This window comes from Calidris pugnax, unplaced genomic scaffold, assembly GCF_001431845.1.
Source record: "Calidris pugnax isolate Ruff unplaced genomic scaffold, ASM143184v1 scaffold81, whole genome shotgun sequence".
NCBI classification, from domain to species: domain Eukaryota; kingdom Metazoa; phylum Chordata; class Aves; order Charadriiformes; family Scolopacidae; genus Calidris; species Calidris pugnax.
In genome coordinates, this window is record NW_015090880.1 from 1,152,030 (window position 1) to 1,168,941 (window position 16,912).

At 43.9% G+C, this 16,912-nt stretch overlaps 1 protein-coding gene across 2 annotated transcripts in view; it reads right to left on the minus strand.

Moving 5' to 3' along the window:
• Positions 1-16,912, minus strand: part of GRM7 (glutamate receptor, metabotropic 7) — a 292,383-nt gene that overhangs the window by 104,707 nt on the left and 170,764 nt on the right. For both annotated transcript variants that reach the window (XM_014946806.1, XM_014946805.1), the window contains exon 5: positions 8,124-8,264. In XM_014946806.1, the coding sequence (XP_014802292.1) occupies positions 8,124-8,264 (141 nt within the window). The remainder of the gene's footprint in view (positions 1-8,123; positions 8,265-16,912) is intronic.

Consider the following 16,912-nt stretch of genomic DNA (forward strand, 5'->3'; position numbering starts at 1 on the left):
GGCAGTCTGAAGATCACTGAAGTATTCACAAAATAAGATGCACTGCAACCTAGGAAAAGAACAGGGAACTGAAATCCCGGGTTTCAAATTCAAGTCAAACATTGGCTAACCATGAATCCTCACCAAGTGTTGGCGTCTCTACAGCTAGAGCTCTGTTGGCCCCAAGGAGTCACCCAGAGATGAGCTGGGCTTGGGAAGAAGCAGTTTACTGGAGAAGAGTCTGAGATATGTCTTGGATTTATTTTTTGTTCCCCCCTTGAGAGGGAGCCTATAACAATCACCATCAGAAAGACAATCCCCTGCAGAAAGAAAAAGCAGAAGTTGTCAATGGAAACACGTTACAAAAATACAGCTCAGCCACTCGGTAGCAAGAAACATTAAGTAGGTGTCCTGAGAAGGAGGGGAGGAAGAAGCAGGCCATGCCAGCAAAGCAGGAAAACAACTACCTAGACCACTTATAGACCTGCATCAGAGCTCGGGATGTAATTGAGAAGATAAATTTCCCATTCTGGTCTGCCCTTTAACCTCATTCGTAGCTTGCAGGGCAAGCAAGAGAAGATAAATTTTAGTCTTTATCCTTTCTGCACTGAAGTATTATATACCTTCACACACATGCATTAACCCACATTTCATACCCAGGAGCCTGGAGGAGAAAATGCACCGAGCACTCTCTGTAACAAGAGCAAACCAAAAGCTTTTTCGCTGGCGCCTTGTGTCATCAATCACCCACCACCAAATCCTGGGCGGAAAATCCACGCTGAGTCACAGGCCTGGAAATCCTGCTGTGGCCGCCGGCAGCTGGGAAAGGGCATCAAGACAAGTATTTTCCCTAAAGCAAATTATTTTACAATTTATATACAGGATTCATGACAACCAACCTTACGTTAAGTATTCCTGCATTCCAGCACCTTGACTAACTGCTGCTCAGGACTAGTCTACAGTTACAATCTACTGCCTAGGCAGGTCTTCTTACAGAAGATGACAGTGGGCATTAACAAAAGGACTTGGTTGGGTAGAAAGATCTAATATAATTGGCCAAGATTTGGAAAAAAAGAAAAAGCCCAAACAAGAAAATGCCTTTTTTTGTTGTTCTGTTAAAAAAAAAAATAGTAAGAAGGATAGCAACAAAGCCTGGACCTCCACAGTCCCAGCGGCTGGAGCACAGAGCTTACAAGGCACTCAACTTGTCTTTGTGTTAGGCACAGAGGTAACACAGTTCCCCCACCTTTATGAAGACAGCTGCAGAAAAAAAATATCATATTGATGCAGAGAAAATTGGCTGCAACTAAAGGGAGCTGCCTGAGCTGCTCAGCCCCCGTGCAGCCTTGGAAAGGCGCTTCAAGGTACACTCATGTTGAGAACACCTGCAACAAGAGACAGGAGGGTTCTCAAGCTGTACATTCTTGGACAAAAGAGAAATGTCCTGTGGATGGTTTGGATCCTCCTAAACCTGCTTTTTCTGAAATTCTGAGGAGCTATTGATAATTGCTGTGGGACCCAGAGGCAGTGGTACCCTCAAGCCCTGCTTTCACCCCCGCATTGTTTGTACAAACCTGCCAACCCAAACCTTGAGCGGTGCTGAAGATGGAGCACTTTCCACCCTCACAGCCCTCAACACTGTCCATGGGAATCTGACTAAGTTCAGCCCCTCTTCCTGACATGATTTATACGGCACTGTGGACAGTTAAGGTCTTCTGACACTCTTAAGTCCAATAGATATTCATCCTAGTGAATACCATAGAGCTGCTCTCATAAAAAGTGAATCACACACACCACAGCTCCTGGCATTTGTTTAAAAAAATGCTTTAGATATTGGCCATCTGCCATTGAATCGCTTGAAACATCTCAGACAATTTATTTTTTTCCTGAGATGAGGAACATTGATAGCATTTGGAAAACTATTTTTCTTCCCATAGAAAATTGCACTTTGTTAATCTATGAATGTACTAGATTACTTTCTGTAGTCAAATTATAAATAATATTCTGATATCCTCAGGCTCTGCTATTTGTACATCTTTTGTTTCTCATTAGTTTCCCTTTCTCAAACATATGGCTTTATAGTACAAGCCATCTTGACTGCTGGTGAAAAAAAGGCAGGATATTGCTATCAGATTCCTTATAACTGAGAGGATTCGGGAGTCCTGAGACCACTCCTGCCCACACGCTGCCTGGGAAGGTGAATCTGGGTCCCTTTGAGGCACTTTCTCTTGTTCCAATTTAAATTCTAAACACAACTGTCCCTCTTTTACAAACCCTTTTGCTTAATTTGTATCACTTCATCTTGCAGGGACCTTTCTCCCAGCGTCTTCTCCAGAGCAAGTCATTGTCTGAGCCATCATCTGGGCTGTACCTTCAGGACTGATTACACTCACAGATAATTAGAAAAGCTCTCCGAGTAATCTACATCCTGATAAATGACATCCAAGGTGACATCACCCTTATATCACTTCATTAAGTCTCCTTGAGTCTAAAGCTATCTGAATTAAAAGCTATGTTTAATAAGTGAGCACAGTGAAGAGTTGCCATTCCCTTCCCAACTGCAGAGGGAGGTTGGGAACGATGCAGATGCTCCAGGTGGAACGGGTGCCTCCGAGTACTCCAAGGTCTCACATCCCTGTGCTGAACATCCCTCCTGCCACAGGAGAGCACTGGCTGGGATGCTGCTGCTGGACCAGGGAGCTGGGACCACAGCAATGCTTGCCCTTAGCAGAGCAACCTGCAGGCAGGGAGATGCTCTGGTGCAATAGGGTCAAATATTCAGTACTGTATATTTGATTTCAATAATCACTTTGAAACTTACGACCAGCCTGCTTCATGATGATATAGGCACAAAAAACCCTTGCTTTATCCTCTGTTAATTCTAACTCCCTAAATCTCATGGGACTGGCAATATTAGCACAATGGGGTTTTTGCTTTTTTGTTTGTTTTTTTTACAGGAAAATACCTTCAGTTGAGCTCACAAGCAAAGCCCAGACCCCACCTTTGCACGTAACAGGGGGTGGGCACTGGCCACGGCTCCCCTCGCAGTATCACAGCTATGCACTACAGCACTGTTCTCTTCTGCAAAGACAGTTGTTTTCTTCTGCTAGTCCTTTTCTAAAAAAGCACATTTTTACCATAGTAGTTCTACAAACTACTTTTTCCCAAATTATTCCTATATTAACCTCATGTGGCCTGTTACGACTGAAGTATCTCTAATATTCTTAAATATAAGCAGCAAGAAATAAAACAATAAACTGCCCAAAGCCATCACTTGTTACCATTATGCTGTTTCAGAGATTACATTGGATTCCCCGTATAGTTTGATGAAGTGTCCTCAGAAGCAAATCACAGCATCTCTCAAGGGCAGCAGCAGCCACTCCAGGGCCTGGGCAAAGCCCAAAAGGCAGCATCTGCCTGAAATCCCATCCCTTTTGCATAAGGGACCAAAACCTCTTGTCCCTGGGGAAGAACAAGGGACTGGGCTGTTTCTGCCGTATCCACACACACCAGTTTGACGTGGCCTGCATCCAGCAGAAGTCATCTGCTGGGGTGACTGTCATTAGCAATACAGGTGTCCCTGGCAGCTATATGACCCAGCAGCACTGGATGGTGCCCTGAACCACGCCAAACTCAGTCAGTTGCTAGAAACAGCGTTTTTAGTTACAGTGACGTCTTGCATTTAATCTTGTTTAGAAATAAAGCGGAGTGGGCTAAATGTATTTTCATCTTCTTGTTCTACATCCTATCCATCCAAATCAGGCAAAGTTTTTTCATGCTTAGATTAAAATAAATGATGTTAAAGTAGAAGTTCTGCGTACAAAAATATCTCAGAGTTGGGATACAAAAAGGTAAGCTGCCCACAGGGTGCCTTCTTGGAGAAGGTCTTCTTCTCAACAGCAGCCCATGGCCATGAGCAGAGCTGGTCCCCACGAGGGGCATCTCCACTTGGGGTGGGAGCCTGGCACCGGGGCTGTCAGAAAGCCATGGCCTGTAGCCCAGCACCTCACTTGCGTTACAAATCACCCGTCACATTTTAAAATAACAACGATGATCATTCATAATATTATTCCATCAGTGGGACATTAAGACTCTCATGCTCGCAATATAACTCAGAGCTAATGCTTTTTCTGATGCACAATTTACTTCAGTTTGCAGAAGAGGGAAGGAAGATGTCAGGGCATTGTCATTTGGTACGATATCGAGTTATAATGCGGTATTTCAGTTCGATAGGGTCACTTACCCCCCAAACCCAGCACTTCCTGCTGAATCTCTGCTGGGAAGGCAGAACACCATTTTTACCTTCACATCAGAAAGCACAGGCTGGGAGCAAGTGTAATAAAATAACGGCACAAACAATAAAGGTGACAAGGCACTTTTGGAAATTATCCTAAAGATCCTTCAGCAATTTTTAGTCAAATTCCAGCCTCTGGGGGAGATTCCAAATGCCAAATTTAACAGCCGTGTATTCCCGGCAGTAACTGCACTGTTTCTACTCCTACTCCCAACCATGAATTGAAACCAAAAGCAGATGATATGAAATATGGAAGGTTTTCATCAATTTTCCAATGAAGTAAAACATATCCTCCTATGAACTAATTTCCTTTGATCAAAATTCAAGGCGATTATTTAACATAACACATTTAAACTGCTGCTGTGAAAAATTAAAAGGCAAGGGAAGGGAAGGAGCAGGGAGGTAGGGGCGGAGGAGGCGTCAGGCGGCGTTATTGGCTTTGCCATCTCCATCCCAGGAGATACTTTTGGGATGAAGCTTGCCCACTGCATTTTAAGGCCCTGAGCAAATGCCCCAACCCCACAGTACAGACACTGACACCACAAACAGCCACACCAGGGACCTGGCAGTCTGAGGGCAGACTCCCTACATTTTTTGAGTTTCAGAAATATTTTTTCTAGACAGGTACCCTCAATCTAAGCCCTTCATTCAGCAGAAGATCATTAAACCGCAATGTCCCTGTGGATCATCCGGTAGCACTTGGTCAGGCCCACATCTGAATGACTCCAAGAACAGCATCTCACCCATAACTGCCTTTCAAAATAAACTCTTTGAGTTTAATGAGCTGTATCACCCCACATCACGACGGTGTTTGTGCCGAGAAGTGCCCAACTCGGTTAAAAACAAAGTCACCCTCACCATTACCTGGGCATCTCTGTAACTAAAAATAACTCCTTGAACCTCCGTGTGATCAGAGAGAGAAATTCTAGGAAAAATAGGGTTTTTCAAATGGTGGGTGGTACCTCATAAAAGGAAAAGAAGAGTGGATTTGTTGGCCACTGGAAAATAACAGAGAAGTTAAAACAAGATGCAGCTAAAGGTTGGTCAGAAATAGGACTGAGTTGAGGCTGCAAATATTTATTTACCCCCAGTTTCTTAAATAACTTTAGTGTGAACAAAAATCCAAACAACAATTTCGTGCTACCTACAATGAAAACATTTCACTCTGCACTAACACTTTCCTACAGGTGCGTTTCCCTCAGAAGCTCAATTCAAATGCGCATGTTCGTTAGTGTATGGCTGGGAGCAGATGGTGCTTTGACACAGTAGGTGGCCAATTTGTGATGTGCAGATGGGTGACAAGGCACACGTTGTGCAAATATTCTCCCTCTGAAACAAACTAACAGAAGAACCCTAAGGCACCCAGCACACAAACAAAAGTACTTCTGCGTCCTATGGAAAATATTGATTTTCCTGCTGGATGGACAGCCAGAAAAAGGAAGAAATAGAAGAATGGATTTTTTTCACTCTTTCCATCTATTTCTCTTGTCCTGCAAGGCTGATGCAGCTGTTCCATTTTCTGTACAGCCTACAAAAATTCAATTTATTTTTCCAATCTGTCCCCAGCCAAGCTGCCTTACATCAGCTGTGCAGGAGGGAGGAGGGCGAGGCGAATGAAGTTACCTGTGCATTTACGGTCCGTGTCCTCCTTCTTCGAGCCGCTGATGGGTTCTACATCCTATCCATCCAAATCAGGCAAAGTTTTTTCATGCTTAGATTAAAATAAATGATGTTAAAGTAGAAGTTCTGCGTACAAAAATATCTCAGAGTTGGGATACAAAAAGGTAAGCTGCCCACAGGGTGCCTTCTTGGAGAAGGTCTTCTTCTCAACAGCAGCCCATGGCCATGAGCAGAGCTGGTCCCCACGAGGGGCATCTCCACTTGGGGTGGGAGCCTGGCACCGGGGCTGTCAGAAAGCCATGGCCTGTAGCCCAGCACCTCACTTGCGTTACAAATCACCCGTCACATTTTAAAATAACAACGATGATCATTCATAATATTATTCCATCAGTGGGACATTAAGACTCTCATGCTCGCAATATAACTCAGAGCTAATGCTTTTTCTGATGCACAATTTACTTCAGTTTGCAGAAGAGGGAAGGAAGATGTCAGGGCATTGTCATTTGGTACGATATCGAGTTATAATGCGGTATTTCAGTTCGATAGGGTCACTTACCCCCCAAACCCAGCTCTTCCTGCTGAATCTCTGCTGGGAAGGCAGAACACCATTTTTACCTTCACATCAGAAAGCACAGGCTGGGAGCAAGTGTAATAAAATAACGGCACAAACAATAAAGGTGACAAGGCACTTTTGGAAATTATCCTAAAGATCCTTCAGCAATTTTTAGTCAAATTCCAGCCTCTGGGGGAGATTCCAAATGCCAAATTTAACAGCCGTGTATTCCCCGCAGTAACTGCACTGTTTCTACTCCTACTCCCAACCATGAATTGAAACCAAAAGCAGATGATATGAAATATGGAAGGTTTTCATCAATTTTCCAATGAACTAAAACATATCCTCCTATGAACTAATTTCCTTTGATCAAAATTCAAGGCGATTATTTAACATAACACATTTAAACTGCTGCTGTGAAAAATTAAAAGGCGAGGGAAGGGAAGGAGCAGGGAGGTAGGGGCGGAGGAGGCGTCAGGCGGTGTTATTGGCTTTGCCATCTCCATCCCAGGAGATACTTTTGGGATGAAGCTTGCCCACTGCATTTTAAGGCCCTGAGCAAATGCCCCAACCCCACAGTACAGACACTGACACCACAAACAGCCACACCAGGGACCTGGCAGTCTGAGGGCAGACTCCCTACATTTTTTGAGTTTCAGAAATATTTTTTCTAGACAGGTACCCTCAATCTAAGCCCTTCATTCAGCAGAAGATCATTAAACCGCAATGTCCCTGTGGATCATCCGGTAGCACTTGGTCAGGCCCACATCTGAATGACTCCAAGAACAGCATCTCACCCATAACTGCCTTTCAAAATAAACTCTTTGAGTTTAATGAGCTGTATCACCCCACATCACGACGGTGTTTGTGCCGAGAAGTGCCCAACTCGGTTAAAAACAAAGTCACCCTCACCATTACCTGGGCATCTCTGTAACTAAAAATAACTCCTTGAACCTCCGTGTGATCAGAGAGAGAAATTCTAGGAAAAATAGGGTTTTTCAAATGGTGGGTGGTACCTCATAAAAGGAAAAGAAGAGTGGATTTGTTGGCCACTGGAAAATAACAGAGAAGTTAAAACAAGATGCAGCTAAAGGTTGGTCAGAAATAGGACTGAGTTGAGGCTGCAAATATTTATTTACCCCCAGTTTCTTAAATAACTTTAGTGTGAACAAAAATCCAAACAACAATTTCGTGCTACCTACAATGAAAACATTTCACTCTGCACTAACACTTTCCTACAGGTGCGTTTCCCTCAGAAGCTCAATTCAAATGCGCATGTTCGTTAGTGTATGGCTGGGAGCAGATGGTGCTTTGACACAGTAGGTGGCCAATTTGTGATGTGCAGATGGGTGACAAGGCACACGTTGTGCAAATATTCTCCCTCTGAAACAAACTAACAGAAGAACCCTAAGGCACCCAGCACACAAACAAAAGTACTTCTGCGTCCTATGGAAAATATTGATTTTCCTGCTGGATGGACAGCCAGAAAAAGGAAGAAATAGAAGAATGGATTTTTTTCACTCTTTCCATCTATTTCTCTTGTCCTGCAAGGCTGATGCAGCTGTTCCATTTTCTGTACAGCCTACAAAAATTCAATTTATTTTTCCAATCTGTCCCCAGCCAAGCTTCCTTACATCAGCTGTGCAGGAGGGAGGAGGGCGAGGCGAATGAAGTTACCTGTGCATTTACGGTCCGTGTCCTCCTTCTTCGAGCCGCTGATGGTCAACTTGCAGTTGAAGTTCTCCTCCCAGTACTCGGCAAACCACACGTTCCTTCTGTTGTTCTCCAGGGTGCGGGAGGTAAAATAGGCATCGAACCCTGGGGGAAGGAAGAAGGAGGCAGAAAGCTGAAGTCTGGTTCGTGCTGCAGCCTGAGAAACAAATACTCTATTTCTATCTCCTTCAGCACCCAGCACACGTTCGCAGCTCTAGCCACAGGAGATGACCCTGGGAAGAAAGGAAATCCATTGCACGTTTCATCTAATCAGCTGCATCTTGCAAGTAAATTACTCTGCTGCTAACTGCGAGGTAGGAAGTTCGGTAAGATATATGTAAAAGAGAGATTAATATAATGAAAAGAGTTACAAGCAAAAAGGCATGGATTAGATATATACCTATAAGGAATGAAAATAAACGATATGGTGCAGCTGATATTAGGCTGAGCTCAATAGAACTAATTTTGTAATTAACCTCTGCAGACCTCCAGAGGAGGCAGTTTCAGCCGACTACACTGGCCATTATCAGTCCCCCTCATTGTTTGCACAGAGTGTATTTTTCCCTTCATTCCCTTTCACAAAGGAACAGATAAACTCAGAGAGCAAAACTTCCAAGAGGGAACTGAATCACCGCCGTTTCCCAGAGCCTTGGATTGGAGCCCTGAAGCAGAGGGAAAAGAAAAGATTTCCTTCCTCAGAGCAGAGTCAGTTTGTCACCGGAGCCACGTGGCCACAAACAGCCACAGCAGCACTGCCAGGGTAAAACTGACATACAACTCCAGTACTAAAATAATGGAGAAAAAAATTACAATTTCTAACAGCTGGGCTGAAGGGCAGTAAAGATTCTGAAGCCCTTGAGTCTTCTAACTTGCCAGAAGGGAAACATACTTTGCTTTGGCTTTATTTGCTTTTTTATTTTTTTCAGAAATGTATATCACTGCATAGACACACACGATATACAAACATACGAATGTGTATAGTGATTAAACAAAAGGTATATCCAAAGGCTTACAAACCAGGGGGGGAAATAAAAAGAATGAAAACTCTCCTACAAAGTTACGCAGTTAATTAAATTCTGATAACGAATTAGTCCTGCCATAGCACAGGGATTTTTTTTCTATCAAGTTTTCAAATTCTATAGCTTTAAACTGAGCCAAATTTCCTTTAACAGCTCAGACAATCCCCCTTCAAAGATCATGAGATCTTGAGAGAAGAAACACTTCTCTTCTGTTAATGGATTTTTCTCACAATAGAGTACAGAACACTGAAAAATACTTACTTTCCCAATAAGCAATGGTAACTTTAGACCAAAAGGAACGTTGCAGCACTAACTACCCCGGGCACTTTGCCATGTGTAAGCACTCGCCTCTCCTTATTCTCTTTCAAAGTTAGAGATCGCTCCTTAGAGCCTAAAGAAACCTTTGTGTGCAGGAAAGATGGCAAATCAATAGGCAGATACCCCAGGTGTCAGCACGATCTGACAAATCTGTGCAGCAAGGGGGCTGTGCCCATTCTCTTCAGAGTGTGATACCAGTCTTACAACAAGCACACTTGACCAGCAGGATGTTCACCGCCATTACTAGTTCCCGGTAGTTTCCCCAAGTCTTTCCAGTTGTCCATCTTTAGCCTGCAATGAGCAACAGCAGAGCTTCTGCTTACAGAGGCAGTTCAGATTCAGTATTTCTCACGTAACCTTCCAGAACCACAGTCCCTGCCCAAGTTCAGGTCGCTAAAGAGTTTTTCCTTTTACTAAGAAGGTTGTTGAGGTATTCAAACTATGCAAATCTGAAACCTGGATGAAGCAGACCAATCATAAAGAGGACCAGAAAATGCTGGTTGCACGCCGAGGGGCTCAGAGGAAAATTATCTGGCATCTGAAAAGTGCAAATCCATTGAAGATGCAAATCTCAGAATATCTATTTTGTCCTTTTACTCGGCTTTATGGCTTGTACCAGCATCATAAAGAGGGTGGAAACACAAAAGCAGCAAGCTCTTACAGATACTAAATCGTCTCTCAATATTGCACAATCACGTGGTTCCTTTTGATTTTGCAGTTAGAAATGACAGCAAATACATATTCCATTAGAAAAGAGAAGAAAGTTCCTTGCACCACAGCCCACAATTCCTCTCCCTGAAATGGGTGGGTAAATTGACTCAATCTGGCACTCCACACAATGAAATTGAGTCAGAGGAAAAACATATGGCATCGTTAAATTAGCATAGCAATCCATCCACTCCGGGATAAAAATAGACAGCATGTAAACAGATGTTTACAAATAAGAAAGAAGATTAGGAGCGGGGTCAATCTGTCTCCTTGTATTAGCTTCATGTGCTACTGACCCTAATATAATATGTCTTTTCCTAAATCCAAGTTTACTGTTCATGACTCATATCCAAAGCCCACTGCTCTTAACACACAATGTACAGCGTCTCCAAAAACCAAACTAGAAAAATACATATTGGGGTCTTCCAGAAACAGCCTGAAACCTAGTTAAAGTTTTACCTGCAGCCTCACTAGAAAATACGTGTAGGTCTCTCTTCCAACAAACACATCAGGAGATGCAACAAATGCAGCGGGAGACCCTCGATCCTCTCCTGCTGGAGTTATGCTAAGGCAGGGAATTAACCTATTTTTCCCACATTTGAGGGAAATAATTTAGTAAAACCCTCCTGCCACAGCCGTTCCACTTAATTAATGACAAATTAGTGACTTAAGAATGTTTCTGTGCACGGTCTCTAGAAAAGGGCAGCACAATTTCTGCACTTCTGAGCCAAAATTTCTGGATGAAAACATTCATGTAGATGGGCCAGAAGAAAATGTAGAAACTACATTTTAGGTACATACAAGCTCAATCTGTTTTCCTGTAAACCTATGTGTATTAGTTTAACTTGTAATTAAAAGAGCATTTCGAAAGGGATATCCAGTCCTGAGATCTGCAATATATATTCCTCTCAGAAAGAGAAACTATACCTTACCAACGTGCCAGATAACTGACCTCTGGGAAAAAGTGCTCTATAACTTAATAAAATAAAAATCAATAAGTCTTGATAAAACCATAATAGAATTCCATAAGAATTACTCTAAACCTTTACAGATTTAATAACAAATAATAACATTCGCATTGATTTTTTTTAATGATCCCTCTGCATTCTCAAGGAGTATAGATCCCTATTAAAGAGCGAACATTTTTTATCATTATTTTCTATTGATCAAGACAAGTGGGCGAGCGACTGACGGACAGAGGGATGGAGTTAAGTAGAGGCCAAATTTCTATTAATTCCTTACTGGGTGGAAGTCCCAAGCCCCCACTGGCTGCATCGTGGATCACAGCACGACTGCTCCCACACAGCCAGATCCCTGGAGAAGACCTCCAGAAGCCACCGCTTGGCAAATTGTCCTTCACTACTCACTTAGGGCCAAGAAGAGTCCCCCATAACCAGGACCGAGTAAGTGGAAAGGATCCTCTGTTGCTCCACATTTTTATTTTTACGATTCAAACCCACTGAAGCTGAAATACAGGCAAACGTGTGCTCTATAATAACGACAGACTTAAGCCTGTGCTTAAGTTTAATCTCTTTGAACTGAAGACATTAAGACAACTTATATGCGTAGTGCTAAACACAAGAGTTTTGGGCTCAGGGAATTAGATGACCCAACCAAAAAAGCTTGATGCTTAAATGTAAAAATAGGAATAATCACTTCTTACTTTTGTACGTGGCCAAGTACTACACTTGTGTGACAAGATTTAGTGATTTCCCAATGTTCCCCATAGATCATACTTAAGAAAATTACTTTTTTCAGCAAATACCTCTAAGAGATATAGATAGTTATTTTACGAGATTTTACAAATTAAAATAAATCTCTTATTACTTTAAATCACTGTGATTTGATTAAATCATTATTCTTACACATAGAGAGATGATACTACCTAATGGGTTCATTTATTTCCCACCCCAGGATTAATATATAATTTAACTACATAGCAATGAAACAGACTTTAAAAAAGAAAGGGGGGTGAATAGGGGAAAGGGACCTGATGCTGGGGACTAGGGAGGGCTGGTGAAGCCCAGACGAGGTGAAGGACGACTGTCACTTGGCTGTGATGCCACTCGTGGTGCCAGCCTGAACACCCCTCCCATCAGGATGGGGGTTACAAGCAGCACTGAAGTGCCCAAAATTAGATCTCACTGGGGGAGGATGGGAATACCTCACCCCCCGCTGCCTGGAGTCAGGCTCTGCATGTCCAATTTTATCTGGGAATTTTATTTTGCACTGTTTAGGGTGCACCATCCATCCAAGAGTGCCAGCCCAGCACCCAGCCCTGCCCTCTTAGGAACCCCCCTCTGCTCCCCCCGGACCAGAGCATCCCTGTGGAAGGAGGATGCCCCAGCACCACACAGCCAGGAACATTTAGAAAAGCAGCTCAGTTCTCAACCAGAAAATGAGGCTTGCTGACCTGTGGCTGCTTTTTACACCCAAAACCACCCCCCAAATGATTTATTTCTAACATTAATCTGGCATCTCTCCTTCCAGTTGATGTTGCCCATTTTCTGCCTGAGAGCCTAATGCTCAGCTCCCCCAGCAGCCACGGCCCAGGGAATTCTACGTGCTTTGGAGGAGAAACCAGGCTCCGAGACTAACGACGCGCTTTGCCACGGTCAGCAGAGTTACCAAGGGGGGAAAAAAACCAGGCAGGTTGGAAGAGAAGGCATTTATCCCAGGGAAGGCATCAGGCACACATCGACGGGTAGAGGACGGGCTGCAGATGAGAGGACAAGGGAGGTACCCCAAAAAGAGCAATCCCTGAGGAAAAGAAAGAGATTAAAATAGGGGACCCAATGCTGAGCTGGCTCCAGTGAAACCAGCAGCAGCCAGGTGACATCCCCAGTATCTCAGGAGGTGACCTGCGGGCAGGTGACTCGTGAAGATCCACAACGTGCTGTTGGCATGAATGAACCAGGTATTTTTTTTATTTTTATATTTAAGAGAGACTGCTGTCACTTCTTGTTTACCAAACCCCTCTCGCACACTGTGAAGCATCTATTTCATGTGTCAGCAGTGACTTCGAGGGCTCTGGGGTTATTTAATAAGGAAATAATTAAGCCTAATTAAAACACCAAGTTGTTGACCTACTGCATTTCTCACGCGCCTGAAGTGTTTTCATTCTCAGCCCATGTGGCTCATGAGTAAATACAACATATTGACCCAATTTCATTTGAGTAGTGATTTCACCAGTTTATGATATCTTTATTCTTCTCTATTTTGTCCGAAGTATGTCCACATTAACGATTGCTAGTAACATATATTTCATTTACCCAGCTAGTAAATCAACACGTACTGTGATTATTGATGCCAAGTGAGTTGGAAGCAGCTAATCAAATAATTTGGTAATTTTCCTAGCATTCACACAAAAATAGTTTAATTTATTGACATTAAACCTGGGACAAAAGCATCAGGTGTGGAATGGTAAGACCAATTTTAAAGACAGTTAGGTTTCTTTCAGATTTTCTTACGTTGCCCAAGCCACACACTACATGGTATCATGGAGCCATTAAGATGGGCTCCAGATATTTTCTTGACCTTCTTAGTCAATAAAAAAGTCGTAACGTCGAGTGATTTTTATTAACTCCCTTCATGCCATAAAAATGCTTTGCAGTAGGTTTCTTTTTTACCAGTTGCCGATTATAACAATGAAAAGGGGTATTTTAGTTGATGTCACATTTGACTTTCTATATACATGACAAAGCACATCCAAGGAAAGGCCAGCTTGACATCCTTAGGACAAATCTGGGATTTTAAGCTATAAAGCTTCTGTTATGGAAATAGATATCTATTGGCTGAGTATCCTCGTTATCACTTTTATAAAATGATACAGCTGCCGCAGCAGGGAGATCATGACCTAGGTGGTGTCTAGCCAGTGCTGTAATAGAAAGGTTAATACAGAAGTATATTATTATTCATTATTCTACATTTTATTGCCCTCAGGCACTTCTTACTTTCACAGACCTCCCATTTGTATCAATATAAACAGCAGAAAAGCTGAACATTTATTTCTCCTACGTATTATGTTTATTGCTGTAGCAGTTTGAGGCCTCAGCCAAGGATGACATTTTCCTGGAGCTGCAGCCACTGGACAGGCACAAGAAGGAACCCATCCCCGCTTTCTCTTGCTGCCATGGTCTTCTAGATGGCACCATGATCATCCTCCTCCCCAGAGGGACCCACTGTTTTCTTTACAAACAAGAAAAACCCCAAATCCATGCCTTGGAGCATCGAACACATTGTTACAGGGAAGAAGACACCAAAGGCTTGTGCTCCTCTTCCCCGGAACAACTGCAGATTCATAATGCATAAGATTTTTGCATTTTCAGCCACAGAGGGACTTTCCAGGCTAACACCCATATCAGTCACCCGGGCTGCTTAATGCATCGGGGCTCTCCTTTCAGCTGAACACTCCACTTCTTCAGGCCACTCCTGCCGCCGGAATGAATAATTTTTTATGAATTGCAATATGCAGAGTCCCAGCCAAGGGAGAAACACGGCTCAGATAAGCCTACTCTTGCGAGAGAGAATCTGTATCTGCTGTAAAGATTATCACCAGAATCAGGTCAAACAGAACAGATTTAAAAATACATCCAGAAGCAGTGTCTCTCCCCGTAATTCATCCTTTCCCACTGCCCCGTGATTGAAAAAGGCCTATTTCTCTTGCCAGGATCTTTCCCATGAAGTGCTTTCTTTTTCCCCCCTCATACCTGAAGATGAGTAAAAGCTTTTTTTAAAATATATTTTAAAATACATATCACAAAGCAACTCAGTTAATAGCTTGCTTTCCCTCTCACTTGCGTACTCAAGTCTTCTTGAAATTACCTGTTGGTTCCTGCTTTGCTGAAAAATAGCTCGGCTTCTGCATTAATCTCGTCTGGCAGCAGGAAAACTCCAGTGGAGTTAAATGGTGTCACCCAGGGACAGGGAGCAAAGCGGGGGCAAGTCAGACCCACGGGCCAGGGTGATGATCACTCTTTCCCATCAATAACACCCCCAAATTCTGAGCTGTTATTTCAGTTTTTCCTTTGCAATTAACTATTTAACTAAATCCCTTTGTATGCCTTGATGTCTTTTTCCCACTGTTTTTCCCAGTTCTTCCTTCCCACCCTTTTTGCCTAAACAGGAGAAGCTGCTCCACAGATGGCCTGTTTCATTTTAATAATGCAGAGCAGTAAAACCAGAAAGATACAGAAGGTCTAAATGCAGAACGTTAGAGTGCTTTTCCTCCCTTTGATAGCAGCAGCAGACAAAATGCACATTGCATACCCTTAAAAGCATTTAAACTCGAGTCATCGGCTTGCATAATTTAAAGTGAGGATAAAAATACAGAAATCCCTCCGCACTGTAATGCAGAACCTGGAGTAACCCTTCAATATGCTCAACAGGTTGTAATTAATGCTAATGAAAAATAAAAAGCCAGCAGCACACATAATGGCCACACCAAAACGAGCCAAAGAGCAGGTCAGCGCTGCCCATGGAGGATGGTGGGGTTTGGCACTGCATCCCCCCGGAGCATCCCCACCGCTGGGACCAGCGCAGCCCCCAACACCCTACCTGTGCCCCAAGTCAGCAGAAACACCAGGAACGGGACCCACAGCGATGGGACAGGAAAGGCAGTTTTCCATCCCCCTGTGACACGCGACCAGTGCCCAACGCACCCCCCAACTGTACCGTTCTGGCACAGGGACTGCAAAAACAACTTGCAAACCCCAAATCAGTGCTCAGTGGCATCGTGGTCCCTTCCCAGCAAACAGAACCCAAAAGGAAACCAGAGCCCCTGCTCCTCCTGCCCGCGGTGCCCATGGGACACTCCCAAGGGAGGCTGAGAGGTACCTGGCTCCTGCGCGCGGGGAGCAGGGGGGCTGCTCCTTCCCCCCAGCTTCTCCCATTATTTCCTCACGCCGCATTCAATTCCTTCAATGCACAGAGTTAGTTTCCTTTCTCTCTCTGTGTATATTTGCCTGTGCCTCGCTGAAGGGTTGCCATGTCAACGGGGATAATTACAAGTGTGCGTAAATATATTTGTGTATCCTAAAACGTATATGCAGGCTCACAGACCCACACTTATACACACATAGCCCCCAAACCCAAGCAGACCTCAGAAGTCACCACCTTTTTTGCTGTTGACACGGTAACACTGGGTAGATGAAAGGAATAATCCTTTTTCAAAATGCGATTTAAGGTGATGCCTCTCTTCTGCGCTGCCATCACTTAACTCACACACAGGGCAGGCACCCGCCGTCCCAACACGTTTCCTTCCTAGATTTTTGACAACTGACTTCCTGATTATACGGCGGCTTTAGTAGCTCCATCCAGCCAGAGCACGCCGGGATGCGAGGCAGAGAGATATAATTACTGTTCTCTCCCTCCCTCTCTCCAGTCTCCTCCGCTGAGGGCGATAACACAAAGTTTGAGCTCCCGCTCCGACTGTGCGCATTAATCACATCAAACCACAAGGTACTGCCCAGCCCCAGCGCTCAGACCCACACGTGGAGAGGCAGAGAGAAGGGGGGGTGGTTTCTGAGGCTGGGGGGACGCGGTGCCATCGCTGGGGCTGGCCCCGATGCCACGACACCCCGCACAGGGACTCCCACATCACCCCAAGCACTTTTCACGGGAATGCCCTGCAGCTTTAGGGAAAGGAAAAAAAATGTTTTCCAATTTGATTTAAGTATTTCAGGAGCAGAACACCCGGCTGGCACCCAT